The 16763-nt window shown below is 37.3% G+C and overlaps 1 protein-coding gene across 1 annotated transcript; it reads left to right on the forward strand.

Annotated features, from left to right (window-relative positions):
• The first annotated feature begins 1262 nt into the window (after positions 1–1262).
• Positions 1263–14974, forward strand: LOC123512784 (palmitoyltransferase ZDHHC16B-like). Its single transcript, XM_045269366.1, is given in 12 exon segments — positions 1263–1428; positions 2817–2892; positions 3526–3673; positions 4998–5173; positions 5176–5188; positions 6454–6571; positions 7868–7995; positions 7998–8138; positions 8984–9101; positions 11129–11250; positions 12546–12616; positions 13171–14974. Coding segments are annotated over 11 exon segments (1212 nt in total). The 5' UTR covers positions 1263–1428; positions 2817–2821; the 3' UTR covers positions 13277–14974.
• Positions 14975–16763: the final 1789 nt, after the last annotated feature.

Genomic DNA, 16763 nt, shown 5'->3' on the forward strand with positions numbered 1-16763 from the left:
CTTCCCCGGGGCAGAGAGAGAGAGAGAGAGAGAGAGAGAGAGAGAGAGAGAGAGAGAGAGAGAGAGAGAGGCATTGTCCTGCTGTCAAAGGAAGGGGGCGAGGGAAGGGGAAGAAGAAGAAGGAAGAGGAGGAGGAGGAGGAGGAGGAGGAGGAGGAGGAGGAGGACTCTTCTGACTTCTGCCGACTTGATCACAGAGCTGAGTCTTCCTCCTCCTCTTCCTCCTCCTCCTCCTCCTCCTTCTCACACCCGTAGGCTATATGAATAAATGTGTGTGTGTGTGTGTGTGTGTGTGTGTGTGTGTGTGTGTGTGTGTGTGTGTGTGTGTGTGCTAGTGATACAGACACTATCTATATCATTGGTTTAACTGTTTTGTATTTTCTTTTATTTCTTTTATTCTCTTCATCTATCTATTTATTTTTTTCTCTCTTATTCTTTCCTTCTTACAACTTTTCTTTTATCTCCTCCTTTCTCTTACTTCCTTCCTCTACTTTTGTTCCTTTGTTTATCCTTTCTTTCTTTTATTTTTCAGTCTCTCCATCGATTCTTCCTTCCTTCTTTTCTTCCTTCTTTCCTTCATTCTTTCGTTTCTTTTGGTTTATTTTCTTCCTTCCTCTCGTCCTTCTTTCCCTTTTTTTCTTTTTTTCTTTTTCTTTTATTTTGTTTTTCCTTCTATCCTTCTTGTTTCTCTTTTGTTTTATTCCTTCTTCCTTCCCTTTATCAAGTCTTTCTTCCTTTTCTTCTTTCTTTTTCGTTCTTTTTCTTTCTTTTTATTCTTTATTTTTGTCATGCTGTTTTTTTTCTTCTTTTCTTCCTTTATATTCTCTTGTCCTATTCTTTCTTTCCTTTCTTTATTTCTCTCCTACTTTCTGTCTGTCTCTTTTTTTTATTTCCTTCCTTCCTTCCTTCCTTCCTTCCTTCATTTATTCATTCTTTTTTTCCTCGTGTGTTCTTTCATTCTCTTTTATTAGAAATACATGTGGTCATTCCTCTTTCTTCTCATATCATTTATTCATTCTCTCTCTCTCTCTCTCTCTCTCTCTCTCTCTCTCTCTCTCTCTCTCTCTCTCTCTCATAAAGAAAAAATATATAATACACAACCAACATAACAGACCTATACATATTTAAAAACAGAAAAATATGGTGATCTTACATTGATTTACAGAATTAATGATGAAATAGATTAAATAAATGAAGAAGTTGATTTGGATAAAGACAAGTCGACGGCATCCGGATTGTGGCGAACGTCGTCGTAAACAAAGATCAGCTGGCCGGTGTTTGTCTGGGGAGGCGGAGAGGAGGCGTGCTTGTTTTAGTGACTCCCTTTTATTATTTGACGGTAGAGAGCAAGAATAGGTGGAAAATAGCGGGAAAAGTGGTGCTGTTGTTGATTTCTAGAAGGGAGGAAGGAAAGGACGCCAAACTGAAGGTAAATCATTAAAGGTTACTAAAATTTTCGGGATGGTGATGAAAATGTTGTCTTTGTTTTAGTGATTGTCGGTGATCATTGCTCGTTAAAAGGCAGACTAGATAGAAAATAACAGGAAATATTGTGCTGTTGTTGATAAGTAAAAGGGAGGAAGGAAAGGATGACAAACTAAAGGTAAATTATTAAATATTTCTGAGATGCTTATTAAAATTTTGTCTTGTTTTAATGATTCCCTTTTATTATTTCACGTTAGGAAGCAAGATTAGGTGGAAAATAGCAGGAAAAGTGGTACTATTGTTGATTTATAGAAGAAAGGAAGGAAAGGATGCAAAACTAAAGGTAAATCATTAAAGGTTACTAAGATTTCTGTGATGTTGAGGAAAATTTTGTCTTAGCTTTAGTGATTGCTGGTGATAATTGCACGTTAGAAAGCAAGATTTGGTGGGAAATAGCGGGAAAAATGGTGGTATTGTTGTTTTCTAGAAGGAAGAAGGAAAGGACAGCAAACTGAAGGTAAATTATTGAAAGTCACTGAGATTTTGGGGATGCTTATGGAAATTTTATCTTGTTGGATGGAAAATAGCTGGAAAAGTCGTGCTGTTGTTGACTTATAGAAGGAAGAAGGAAAGGACGGCAAACTGAAAGTGAATTATGGAAAGAGATTTGTGAGATGGTGAGGAGTGTCTTGTGTGTTTTGTATTGTCTCTGTTGCTGCTGAAGTGTTGTCATCACCACGCTGTTGTAAGTTATATGTGAACAGTCTTTCTTAGTGTTACAATGACGTGATTTCTTACAATGGAATGCACTGAAGGTTGTAGTTAGCATGTTGTGCCCTAGAAATTTGTATCTACCTCTATATGTCTTCAGCATTTTATTTATTTATTTTATTTATTTATTTGTTTACATCTTCAGCATTTCATTTAGTATTTATGTTTATTTTTATATGTAGGAAGGACACCGAGCAAGGGCAAGAAGACACCAATAGAAAAAAAGACACTTAAGTGCTAATCCCAAAAGACGTGTCTCAAAGGTGTGGTTTAATAATTTCATACACACTTCAGTTTACTCACAAGACTGTTCACTAACATACAGACTTTAATTATTTAACACACGTCACTTCACCAAGATGTAGAGTTTAATAATTTCACAAACACATCAGTTTGCCCACAAGTCTGTTCACCAAGATATAGAGTTTAGTTATTCCACACACATTTCAGTTTATCCATAAATTTGTTCACCAAGATAAGAGTGTAATCATTTCACACACACTTCAAGTCACCCTCAAGACTTTTCACCAAGATATGGAGTTTAGTCATTACACACACACTTCAGTTCACATACTCTCTATCATACTCTTTAATCACATACTCCCTTGTCTCCCCACACAGGCGAGATGATGTACCTCTGGAAGAGGAGGATGGTGCAGTTCTGCCATCGCCTCCTGAGCTTGCCGAGCAGAACATGGTGAGGCACAGTGTTCCTGGTTCATTCCTAACCTAATCTAACCTTCCCCTTTATTTTTCATCTCAGAAAGTTGACACGTTACTTTCTGTTTGTTTCTGCTTTTCAAGAGGGGTTTTAGAGTGTTTGTTTGTCATTATTCTTATTTAACTTTTTTGTAATTTTTTTCAGAAACAAGAATATAGAGGAATTTTATTTGTTTATTTATTTATTTTTTGCTAGCTATGTCAGCTTTGGCACTTTTTTATGAAACAACTTGTAATAGATCCTTTTCTACTTTTCTACCAGTATTTTTCTTTATAGTTTTTTAAAGGAATAATTTTTGCTTGTGTGCCAGGCCAGCTTCAGCACTTTTTTTTTTTTTTTTTTTTTTTTTTAAGGAAACAACTAGTAATAGACTCTTTTTTCACTTTTCCTTCAGTTCACCATTATTTTTCATGTCAATATTCAATAGAACAGTTTCAAGACATTTATCCAATTTGGCTGACTCTCTTGGAGCTACTCGTGAATTGGCATATATAAGTGGGCCTTTTTGTTTAGTCGTTTTTGTTGCCCTAGGTCAGATTTCCCCTCTAGCATAAGAAAAAGAAAGAAGTAATCGAGAGCACCTGTCTGACCCCCCTTACTCCCCGGCAGGAAGTGGCTGTGGTGGAAATACGACCTTTTCATCCTGACCATGAAAGTAATCTTCTACAATGAGTTCTTGAGCACCAGCTACATGTTTGAGGTGCTGATGACGCCCATGGTGTGGGTGGTGGACCACTTCTCCAAGGCCCTGGGACCAGTGAGTGTTGGGCTGCTGCTCATTCCCACCTCTATGACCACTCTGCTGCTGGAGTTTGTTAATGTACCTTTCCACCATATTTTGTTCCATGTTTTTGTCACTTCCTCAAGGACCTATGAGTGTTGTGGCTGCACTGCATGACTCATTGATGGTCATTGTTACCTTCATGGCATCTCACTGCTGCAGGAGTCAGTACGGTAATCCCTTGCCGTATCATGCTTCACCGGTTGTGCCCTCAGTAAATCACACATTTTTCTGGTTAATTGTATGTGTAAATTTATTTCACAGACTCAGTGTATTGAGAGTTTCTGCATCCGATCGGCATTTATATACTATTTGTACATTTTAATAATTTTTGCGGTAAAATAAGCACTTTCTTGCTTAAACATTAATGAATTTATGAATAGAAAAATAAATACAATAATTTATGAAAGAAGATGTGGTGTACTGTAGACGAGTAAACAAAGAATCACACGGTATGGAAAACAAAGGTCAGGAGGCTTGGCATGGCTGAGTCTGTGTTGTGTTGTGTGGTGTTGTTTGGTAATCGTGTAAAATTAGTAATATACTTCAAGCCACACAATGTCAGGCAAACATTCTGCACCTAGTAAGGCTTGTGGGAGTAAACCCAAGCAGCAGAGGAGGATGCTGATTGGTGACTGTAACAGAGAGGGTGAGACTCCCTGGCGTGCTGGAGGAAGGGATGTCGGCCGCCATCACACCACCAATGAATCTATGGTTCGCTGTGTCAAGAAGCACAAAGAAAATATAAGAGTGACGGCAAAATTATCCTTAACAAGCAGTGAATGTAGGAAGAGTTTATGAAAACTTGAATATAGAAAAATGATGAAGTAATAGATATTTACAAATTACAAAAAATAACAAATACATACTATGTATATGGTACACTACTGTTTCTACTTCATGGATTTTCATGTTTTGGAATGTGACAATTGCTTTGGTTGAGATCACTGTACTGGTCACTTCCGCAGCCACCCACATGAACTAAGTAAACTGATTATCTGTGTGTGTGTGTGTGTGTGTGTGCTTGAGTGTGAGACAAAAATTTTTAACGTGTGGTATATGATATGAACATTTTATTATTGTCTCGCTTGGTTTGGTAAAAAAAAATCTATCTTTTTATGTCTATCTATTTACATGTCTCTGAACCTGTATTTTCTTAGTTGCATTTACCTATTTGTGAGATACAGGAAAAGAGCCACACTAGGCTCGTGCTGTCCTGCCGCCTGATCCATTTCTATCAAAATTTTGTTTAAATTTATGTGTGTATGTGTGAGTTTGTACCCGTAGGTGTGTGTTGCAGATCCTGGTGTTCCTGGTGGTGACGCTGACCAGCTCAGTGGTGGCTGTGGTGTACATCATCGGGCTGCCGCACTACTGGAACAAGTCGCCACTGCTCACCTGCTTCCTCATCGTGTTGGGCCACTGGCTGCTCATTAATGTGGTCTTTCACTTCACCATGGCCGCCCTCACTGACCCCGGCACGCCCCCAAGGTACACCACATCCCATCATGCTCTTAAATATATACACCCTCCTGGCACACCCCATAAGGTTCACCTAGCCCTGCCTCCCTGCCATCACCACTAATATGCCCTTAAATGTATACATCCTTCCTGCCACTCCTATCTGCCTAAAAGGTATACCCAACCCTACTTCCCTATCACTCACCCCTAATACAGTATGACCTCAAATGTATACGCCCTTCCTTTCACCTCACCTGACACACCCCACAAGATATACCCACACCCCACAGCATACATTTAAATATATACACCCTCCCTTCCAATCCAACCTGACTCTCACAAGGTATACATCCCTTCCTTGTTACATTTCTTAAGCTGCACACCCTCCCTGCTGTATTTTGTCAGATCAAGATAAACACAAATTAATTCTACCAGTGATATATACTGTATGTAGATGTAGTAATGATTATTTTGTCTAATGTACTTGTAGAAATATATATGAATGTAGATGTGCCAAAATTAAAGTCCTTCAGTGTTTTGTAAAAATTTGTTAAAAAGTACATATTTATTGCCCATGGTCATTCCTTCTTTTACATGAAAAAAAAAAGAATGGAAATTACAAAAGTGATAAAAAAAGATTGAGATGGTCAAGTTACTGTCAAAGAACAAGAAAAGATTAAACTAAGACTACTACATATTGGTCAGACACATTCACTCCTCACTCTGCCTCACCTTTTTTAGTCACAGATGATGAAGAAAGAGTCAAACCAGAGACACTAAATATAAATCAAAACACATTGACAACAAAATAAGGAAGAAAAAGATTAAATATAAAGAAAAACAAATTAAACTAGACTAAATACAAGATAACAAAGAAGAGAAAGTTAAACCAGAGACACTTAATATAAAAAGACACCAAACATAAAAAGATTACACTCGATTGAATATAGAGAAGAAAAACAAATTACACTATAGACTAAATATAAGATAACAAAGAAGAAAGAGTTAAACCAGACACTAAATAGAAATCAAAACACATTGACATCAAAATGAGGAAGAAGAAAAAGAAAAATTATACTTGACTAAACACTCTCATAACTGCTTGGGGACTGGCATCTAAGTGGGCCTTTTAATTTAATCGTTTTTGTTGCCCTTGACTAGATTTCCCCTCTTACATAAAAAAAAAAAAGAAAAGAAAAGAAGTTCAGAAGAAAAACAAGATTAAACTCAACTAGATATAAGATGCATTCACAGTACAGCCTTTCTCTGTGCCTGACTCCGCCTCACCCCCACAGGGCACACTGATCAGCGAAGCAGTCAGCGTGTGTAAGAAGTGCATTGCCCCCAAGCCGCCCCGCACCCACCACTGCTCTGTGTGTAACCGCTGTGTGCTCAAGATGGACCACCACTGCCGTATCCTTTGGTTATGCAGCACCATCGCTGCCACTGTCACCATCATTACCATTGCTGTCACCACCACCATCATCACCACTGTTACACCATTACCATTACCATTGCTGTCACCAATACCACCACCACTGTCACCATAATCACCACATATCCATCTCCATAACATCACATTGCATCTATAATTTCTATCTCCCATAACTATCTCCCTATACCTACATACACACCCATATCTGCTCCATACCCATTCATACCATCACCTCATACTCACCCATACCATCATTAATTACTTCCCCATACCCATAACATCATTCCATTCCCACATATTAGCTATACCATTATATACCAAAACTTCCCTATTTTTACTTTCTCTCACCTTTATTCCATCCACTTCTGTAATGCAAGAGTTCACCACTACTCTCACTCATTCATCCTTTTCTCTGGTACACTCTGGAACTCCTTGCCTGCTTGTGTATCTACCTGAATTCATTTATAAGGCAGGTTTCAAGGCATTTATCCCATTGTTCTGGCTAACTCTCTCTGATTTGCTCAAGGACTGGCATCTCAGTGGGCCTTTTTGCTTAGTCATTTTTGTTTCCCTTAACCAGATTTCCCTTCTTACACATACAAAAAAGGTGAAAAAAATACCTCTTCATACCCATAACATTATTCTGGAACTCTCATATTCACTACACCATTACCCCCATCATTCCATACCATCTCCCAATACCTTCCATACCCACAACACAACCCCAATGTCCACCCACCCACCTATACTATTACTACACCCACACCCCATCAAATCACCTCATACCAAGCTCATAACACCACTTCATACACACCCATACATACCCATCCAGTCATACTATCACTCCATACCTATATATCTTCACCCATACACACCCGTAACACCACCTCATCATCCCATACATCCCCATAGTCCCATACCACCACTGCATCACCCATACACACCCACCCAGACATACCACACCCATAATATTGTTTCATATTTAAATGCCATCACCCCATACACACCCATAACACCACCTCATCACCCATACACACCCACCTAGCCAGACTATTATTTCATACCCACACCCCATCACCCATACACAACCAGAATACCACCTCATCACCACATACACACCCATACAGTCACTCCACAAACACACCCCATCAAATCACCCCATACCAAGTCCATTCCACTACCTCATAACCCCATACCACCATCCTATATGCACCCATACCACCCTGTACCCATACCACCACTAATACCCATGGCACCTTAACACCACACCCCAGCCTGGCTCAACAACTGTGTGGGGCATTTTAATCATCGCTATTTCTTCTCCTACATGGCCTATATGACTCTCGGGGCCATCTTTATCATGAGTCTGGGCTTCGAGATTGCCTACCGGGAGATCTGGCTGGGGGCGATGGAGGGGTGGGGCTGGGGGAGGCAATTAACTATGTGCTAGAGGAAAGGGGAATACCAGGGGATAACTCAGAGGAGGAGATGGAGCCGTTAGAAGGTTATCCGGTCTCGATTAATGGGACTCATCTCATGCCCATGGTGAGTGTGTGTGTGTGTGTTTTTCTTTTCTTCTTTTTTTTTTTCTTTTGATTTTGATTAATATAGTGTTTTTGTTTTTTTTTTTTTTTTTTTTTTTTTTTTTACTATTGTGTGTTTTAACCTGTGTGCTCAGTGAGACATGGTAGCCTGTGCAATTTATTTTTTTATTTTTCTTAATTTTCTCTTACTTTTGTCAAATTTTTAATTGTAAACACTATCACTATTTTTTCATGTTTGTATAGTATTCATATTGTGTGTGTGAGATATCAAGTGAAAAGGTTCCACTGATATAGTGTGTGTGTGTTTCACTGTTTGATCTGCTGCAGTTTCTGACGAGACAGCCAGATGTTACCCTACGGAACGAGCTCAGAGCTCATTATTTCTTATCTTTGAATAGGCCTGAGACCAGGCACACACCACACACCGGGACAACAAGGTCACAACTCCTCGATTTACATCCCGTACCTACTCACTGCTAGGTGAACAGGGGCTACATGTAAAAGGAGACACACCCAAATATCTCCACTCGGCCGGGGAATCGAACCCCAGTCCTCTGTCTTGTGAAGCCAGTGCTCTAACCACCGTGTGTGTGTGTGTGTGTGTGTGTGTGTGTGTGTGTGTGAGTAAAAACCATAAACTGCAGTACAATCTTTATTCATCTATTCATCTCTGTTATTCATCTGTGTGATGTGACCAAGTGTGAACCATAACTCCAATACAGTCTTTCTTTATTTATTCATTCATCTATTCCATTCACTTATTTTGTATGTGAACTTTACTCTCTTCATTTATTTGTGTATTGTGAGCCAGTGTGACCCGTTGTGACTCGTTGTGACCCATTACAGTATGACGGGACGGTGGGCACTCCTATCCGCCTGGAGCGACCCGAGGAGGAGCAGGAGAAGCAGCGGAGGAACTACTGGTACCGCTTTGCCATCATGTACAGCGGGATGCTCACCACAGGCAAGGCACAGAGAAGGAAATTATATATATATAAAAAAAAAAAGAAATACAAAAAAAGAAAAGAAATAGCAATGATGATAATAACCTAATTTCCTAATTGCATTCACTATTTTCTTTTTTCCCACCTGTTCTTTCCTCACAGCTTCTGCCTTTTCTTCTCTGTTATTTTTACTTTTATTTTTTATTTACTTTTTTTTCACCCTCTTATTTTGCATTCTGCATTTTTCTTTTCTTTTTTCTCTCCTGTTCTTCCCTCACACCTGATTTCCTTCTGTATCTTTATTCTTGTCTTGTTTTTCCTTTTTTTTGTCTCTAGTCACTCTCTTCCTAATTTGCATTCATTAATTTTTTTCTAGTTTTCTCTCCTGTTCTTCCCTCACACCTGCCTTTTCTTTTCTCTTATTTTTCTTCTTTATTTGCTATTTTTCATGTCTTGTTTCTCCTTTTTTTCATCTCCAGTCACCTTCTTCCTATTTTGCATTCAATATTTTCTTTTCCCTTTCTTTCCTGTTCTACCCTCACACCTTCTGCCTTTCCTCCTCTTTTGTTATTCTTCTCTTGTTGTTTCTCCTTTTCTTGCCTCCATCTATCTTTTCCTTCTCTCACTCTTTCCTTACTGTTTTTCCTTCATTCTTTCCTTCTATCCTTCTCCCTCACTTTTCTTTCTGTTTTTCCCTCATTCTATCCTTCAATCCTTCTCTCACTCTTTCCTTTCTGCTTTTCCTTCATTCTTTCTTTCTGTCCTTCTCTCTTGCTCTTTTCTTTCTGTTTTTCCTTCTATCCTTCTCTCACTTTTCTTTGTTTTTCCTTCATTCTTTCCTCCTGTCCTTTCCTTGCACCACTGTCATCTTCCCTCATCCTCTCTTGTCTTAACTTTTCTTTCTTTATTTTTTCTCTCTCTGTCCTTCCCTCACACTGTCTTTCCTTTTTGATTTTCCTTCTGTCCTTCTTTCTTGCCTTCTCTCACACCACTGTCGTCTTCCTCCTCCTCTCTCTCTCTCTATTTCTTGTCTTCAGTATTTTTTTGTATTTCTTTTTATTATTATTGTTATTATTTTGTATTTTTATTTACTTTATTTTCTCTCACTGTTTTTCTCTTTCCTTTTGTCCTTCCCTTACACCATCGTCTCTCCTCTCTCTTGTCTTGCCTTCTATGCGTGTTCCTTTTTTCCTTTTTGTTTCTCCTCTTCTTTATCCTTTCCTTTCCCTTATTGTCATTCTTTTTTGTTATTTCTTCTATTTTTTCTCTTTCTTTCTTGCCACTGTTGCCATCCTCCTTTCTTGCCTCCTCTTTATTATTTGTTTTTATTTACCTTTTTTTTGCCTCCATCTGTTCTTTCCACTTGCTACTTTTGCTTTCTTTATTTTTCCTTTCTGTTTTTCCTTGTTTTTCATTCTTGTCTTCTTTCTATCTCCCTTTCTCTGTTTCTTATTCTTTCTGTCCTTCCTTTTTTTCTTCTATCCTTCTCTCATGCCCCAATTTCTTTTTTTCCCTCTTCTTTTACTGTCGCTTTTTCTCTTCCTCCATCTTTCTTTCTCTGTTTCTTGTTCATTTTTCTTTATCCTTCTTTTCTTCTTCTTGCCTTCCTTTCCATCACTTTTCTTTCTTTCTTTCTTTTTATCCTTTCCTGTTTCTGTCTTTCCTTTCTGTGTGTGTTGTCCTTCCAGTTCCTCTTTCTGTGATCACAATAACAAATAAAGAAAGACATTAATTTTACTAAGAAAACAGTCACGTCAATAAGTAAATGTCAAGGAGCCAAATCTTCCACAAAAATACTAATTGATAAAAAAAGTCTTGAGATTGATAAAAGAATGCAACTTCGAGAAAATTTACTTGTAACTGTCATTTCATTCTTCACTTTCATTGTTCTCTCTCTCTCTCTCTCTCTCTCTCTCTCTCTCTCTCTCTCTCTCTCTCTCTCTCTCTCTCTCTCTCTCTCTCTCTCTCTCTCTCTCTCTCTCTCTCTCTCTCTCTCTCTCTCTCTCTCTCTCTCTCTCTCTCTCTCTCTCTCTCTTCCTCTCCACAGGTGTTTTCTTCTCCTTGGGTGGCCTGGGGACCTGGCACGGGAGACTCATAAGCCGGGGGGAGACGAGCATCGAGGCGCACATCAACAGAAAGGAGACGGAGAGATTAGCTAAGATCAATCAGGTGAGATAAAAATGACGCTGCTTTATTTTTCTTTATTTGTTTTTGTGGTGGATGAAATGAATGAGATATAGTTTGAGATTAGTTATGAGTGAAATAGTTTGAGATTAGTTAAAAATGAAACAGAGATTAGCTATGATCAGTCAGGTGAGATGAGAAATGACACTGAGCTGGAGAGATGATGAATGAGATAGTTTGAGATTAGTTAAGAGTGAGATAGAGAGATTAGCTAAGAGTGTGACAGAAAGATTAGGTAAGATTAATCAGGTGAGATGAGAAGTGATGCTGTTTTTTTTTTGTAGATAAGCTGGAGATGAGGAATGAGATATACTAAGAGAGAGTCAAATAATGAGATCACTAAAATTAACTAATGAAGAGATAAATATTAACAGTGGAGAGACTGATACGGGAGATTAATGTGTTGTTGTTTTTATTTGAAAAGATGAAAAAAAAAAAAAAAAAAAATGTGAAGAGAGGACCTGTGTATAGAGATCACCAAAATTAACTATTATATATCAAATGTGTGGAGGCTTATACGTACATATAGATAGAGAATAAATAGTGTAGATAAGAAGAATGAAGGAAAAGAATTAGTGAAGATGTGCTTGGGTGGTGATATGGGTCCTTGTATGGGTACCACTATAAATAAATTGCCTGCACCACTAATGGACGGAAGCTCAGCAGTGCTTCCAATACTCTCCAAGTTACCTACAGGCACTATAGGCCAGGACAGAAAAAAATAAATAAGTAAAAAAAAAAAAAAATAAATAAAATAAGGTACCATATTCTGAAACACTCCTGTGCCACACCTCCATTAGATTCAAAGCCTCTGGTTGAAGCTATACAGGTTTTGAATAGTGTTTGGACAATTCTAGTGACCGGTTAATAAGATTCCTACATTTTGAACAGGAGGAACAGTCTTGAGAACCTGGTTACTCATCTCTGTAGCTTTTGAATACAGTCGTTATGAGAAAGCAGATAGAAGATATATGAATAGCACAAAAGAAAAGAAACTAAAAGAATATGTATAGAAATGTTTATTAAAAAGGTAAAAGGGAAAAAAATTAGGCAAAGACAAATTTGAATAGTGGTTTTATTATTTTGCTGATAGGTTAACAAGATTCCTAGTACTGAAGAGGTTAACAAGATTTCTATCTTATGAACATGAGAAAAAATCTTGAGAGTATGGGTAATCATCTCTGTGGCCTTAAACAACAGTCATGGTGAGAGAACAGAGCATTTCAGACTGTAGGTTTAGGTGTATATCAGTGCATGCTCATCCCTTCCATCTCCCTCAGGTATACAAGAACCCGTATGACTTTGGCGTGTATGAAAACTGGAGAATCTTCCTTGGTATATCACAAGGAAGGTAAGCCCTGATATATTTTCTTTTCTCTTTTCCTCTAGTTTAATCTTGTTTTACTTTTCTTTTTTCATGTAAGAGGGAAATCTGGCCAAGGGAAATAAAAACAACTAAAGAAAAAGGCCCACCAAGATGCCAGTCCTCAATTAGGTCTGAGAGAGTTAAAAGAATGGGATACATGTGTTGGAACCTCCCTCTTAAATGGGTTCAGGTCATAGGAAGATGGAAATACAGAAGCAGGCAGAGAATTCCAGAGTTTGTTAAAGAGTCTGCATGTTTCTGAAGATATTAACTAGTTCCTGTTACTATTATTTTTATCTATTTTGTCTTTGTAATATTAATTTGTCTATTTAGTTATTTATAAGTCTTTTTAAAGATCTTAGCTAGACTGTTACTAAGAATTTGGCTATTTTTTTTAGACTAATTGGAAGTACGTATCTTAAGATCTTAGGTAGTTTCTGGTACTAATAAAATAATCATTCATTTATTTATGTACTATGTCAATATTGGTCAATATTGTTCAAAGTGTGCTGTAACACTCTCTCTCTCTCTCTCTACAGAAGTGTGTGGCGAGTACTGCTGCCCTCCCCCCACCCCCCTGATGGGACTGGCCTCACCTGGCCCAACGCAATCATCACAGCTGCTAACCACAGCAAAATCGCATGACAAATACCTTAAGCCCTGCCCTGCCCCGCCCTGCCCCATCCTACCCTTTCACTCTCCCCTGCCCTGTCCCTTCACCCCCATCTCACTCTGCCCTGCCCTGCCCTGCCATGGCCTTTTGTTACGTTGAAGTTGCTTATATCAATAGTTGGTGTGTCAGAAATTGGTGGTTAGTTTGGTGTGTGGTTTGGTTGAGTGAATGGAGCGTGTGGTTCTTTGTGGGTGATTGGTTTGCTGATTTCTTCCTCTTTATCTTCTATCTATTCCTTGTTTTTTTTTTTCATAGCCATCCCTTGTTATCCACATGTAAGGATGTGGATAAAGAAAGTCTATATGGAGTAGGTAATCCTCTCTTTAAGAACACCACTGAACCCTTTGAAGAATTAGTACCTTCTTTAAAACCACTTAAGAACATCACTGAACCTTTAAAGAATTTGTACCTTTTGAAAAACCATGTAAGGACACCACTGAACCCTTTCAAGAATTGGTACCTTCTACTACTGAACCCTTTAAATTATTAGTACCTTCTTTAAAACCACTTAAGAACATTACTGAACCTTTAAAGAATTGGTACCTTTTAAAAACACCCTTGAAATCCCCACGGTCTTGTTCAACTCTGGAAAAAGATGCGTGTATTTGGTTAGTGACATTTTCTTTATCAGTTAGTCTAAAAAAAAGATAAGGAAAAATGGTGAGTATTAGAAGTTGGCTGTGTCTAACTGCCTGCCAGCTGAAATCTCAAAAAAGTCTTGTTCACCTCTGGAAAAAAATGGTTGTATGTGGTTAGTGACATTTTCTTTATTAGTTAGTCTAAAAAGATAAGGAAAAAAATATTGATTACCACATTCAAGTTGGCTGTTCCTTATTGCCTGCCAGCTGAAGTCCCAAAAAAAAGTCTTGTTCAACTCTGGAAATAACTACTTGTATTTGGTTAGTGACATTTGATTTACCAGTTAGTCTAAAAACAGATAAGGAAGACCACTGATTAGTACAAGTTGGCTGCCTCTCACTGCATGCTAAGTGAAATCCCCAAAAAAGTCTTGTTCAACTCTGGATTTAATTACTTGTATTTGGTTAGTGACATTTAATTTATCAGTCAGTCTAAAAAAGGTGAGGAAAATTAGCGATAAGTACAAGTTGGCTGCTTCTCACTGCTTATCTGAATCCACGTGTAGAAAGTGAAGCTGTGAGGATTGAAACTGTGTCTAATGAGGGATGACTGTCTCCATTATTTGTTCTTTTGTGTGTCATATTGGCCAAGGGCAAAAAAATAATAATAATAATAAAAAAAAAAAAAAAAAAAAAAAAAAAAAAAAAACTAAAACCAACCAAAGAGAAAAAAATCTTAACTTGCCAATTTTTCCAAAGAATTAGAATTACGTTAGAAAGTTTTAGCCTTTTCAGTTAATCTTTGTGTCATCGTTACTTCATATCTGTGTCTTTATTCATCTATCTATTCACTACAAGTTGTGTAAGATTTGTTAATAATGATGCAAAAAAAAAAAAAAAAAAAACTTATGAAAGATAGATAAAGAGATGAAAAGAAAGGAAGCACAGATAGATTGATAAAGGAAGGGAAAGGAAGAGAAGACTTATATAGATGAAAGACATGAAGATAGAGTGATGAAAAGGAAGGAAACACAGATAAATAGATAAAGGAAGGGAAGACATGTATAGATGGAAGAAGTGAAGATAGATAGGTAGATAGAAAGGAAGGAAACACAGATAGACAGATAAAGGAATGCATGAGGGATAGATAGATGAAAAGAAAGGAAATGCAGATAGACAGATAAAGTAAAGACAAGACAGACAGACAAATAAAAAAGAAGAAAAAGACAAATAGACAGATAAAGAAAAGATAAAAGGAAGGAAAAGAAAAGGAAAGAAGAAAAGACAGATAGACAGATAAAATAAGCAAAAATAGATAGATAAATGAAAAAAAAGGAAAGCCAGATAGATGGATGAAGGAAGGGGAAAGGAAGGAAAAACAGAGAGAAGCAAAAGAAAAGGAACAACAAATTAAAAAGAAAAAAGATAGATCAAAGAAAAGGAAGGAAAAAAACAGACAAGTAGATGAAAGGGAAAGAAGGAAAGGGAGAGACAGAAACACAAAGCAATGAAGACAAACAAAAAGACAAATGAAGAGAACAAAAGACAAACAGTTATACAAAGAAAAAAAAAAAAACTATTAATTCACATAGGTAGGCAGTTTAGATATCACCTGTTCTCATTAATCATGGTACCTGAGGCCACCTGCACCTCTCCACCTGCACACCTGCCCACCTATCCAACTGCTAGAGGGATTTCGTTCACCTGGCTCGTTAGGTTAGATTGTTATTGTTGTTTGTTAATTTTTTTTTTTTGTTTCTTTGGGGTTGTTTTGATTTCCTCGTTTTATTTATTTATTTATTTATTTATCTGGTTTATTTTTTTTTCTCCATTTATGTATTTTGTGTTTCTTTTTGTTTTGTTCTTGCTTTATTTATTTATTTCTTGTATTTTTATTTATTTTTTTGTTTTTGTTTTTTTGGTTTGGTTTGATTTTTTTTTTGTTTCATCTATGTATATTTTCTTTCCTTTTTTTTATTATTTTAACTTTTTTTTATTTTTATTTATTTTTTTTTTGTGTGTTCTTTGATCATTGTTATTATTTTTATTTTTTGGTTTGGCAGTCTTGTTTTGTGTAGTTTCTTTGCTGTTCGTTTGTGTTGTCCTTGTATTCCTGTCAGTAGGAGGAAAACATCACAGCAACACTCACTCACTCACTCACTAACACACACATTTACACTCACTCACTCTTGCACTAGCTAACTCACTCACTCACTCCTATCTTGTTTTGAGGTGTGTGACAAGTTAATATTCTCTTCCTTCGTCATCCACTGCTTATAATGTGCCAGATCATCCAGGAAACAATGATCAGGTGTCTTGTAATTAAATAGTTGTGGGAGAAATGAAGTCAGTTTGCCACACAGTAACAAAAATGGGTAGGGATAGATAGACGGATAGATGGATGGATGTTTACTAGGGATAGATAGATAGATAGATAAATACTTAACTGACAACTGAAATGCAACACCTTCACAACACAAACCTTATATAATAGTGTGTGGTTTAAAAATGAAGTGTTGACGTGGGAAACAGTGTGTATAGTGAAGAAATTAGGTGAAAATAGCATTTGGAATATACACACGTTTTGAGTTATAGACAAAAAAATGAGCGAAGATGAATATGATGGAGACGTTTCCTAAGCAAAAAGAAAAAACAAATAAAGATAAATAGAATAAATAAGGTAATAATAGTAATAATTGTAATAGACATATTTTTCCCCACTTTATTTGATCTGATTCCTTTCTCTCTCTCTCTCTCTCTCTCTCTCTCTCTCTCTCTCTCTCTCTCTCTCTCTCTCTCTCTCTCTCTCTCTCTCTCTCTCTCTCTCTCTCTCTCTCTCTCTCTCAACCATGCAGGTAAAAAATGCAAAACCTGTTGAGAC

This window comes from Portunus trituberculatus, chromosome 34 (assembly GCF_017591435.1).
Source record: "Portunus trituberculatus isolate SZX2019 chromosome 34, ASM1759143v1, whole genome shotgun sequence".
Lineage (NCBI taxonomy): Eukaryota > Metazoa > Arthropoda > Malacostraca > Decapoda > Portunidae > Portunus > Portunus trituberculatus.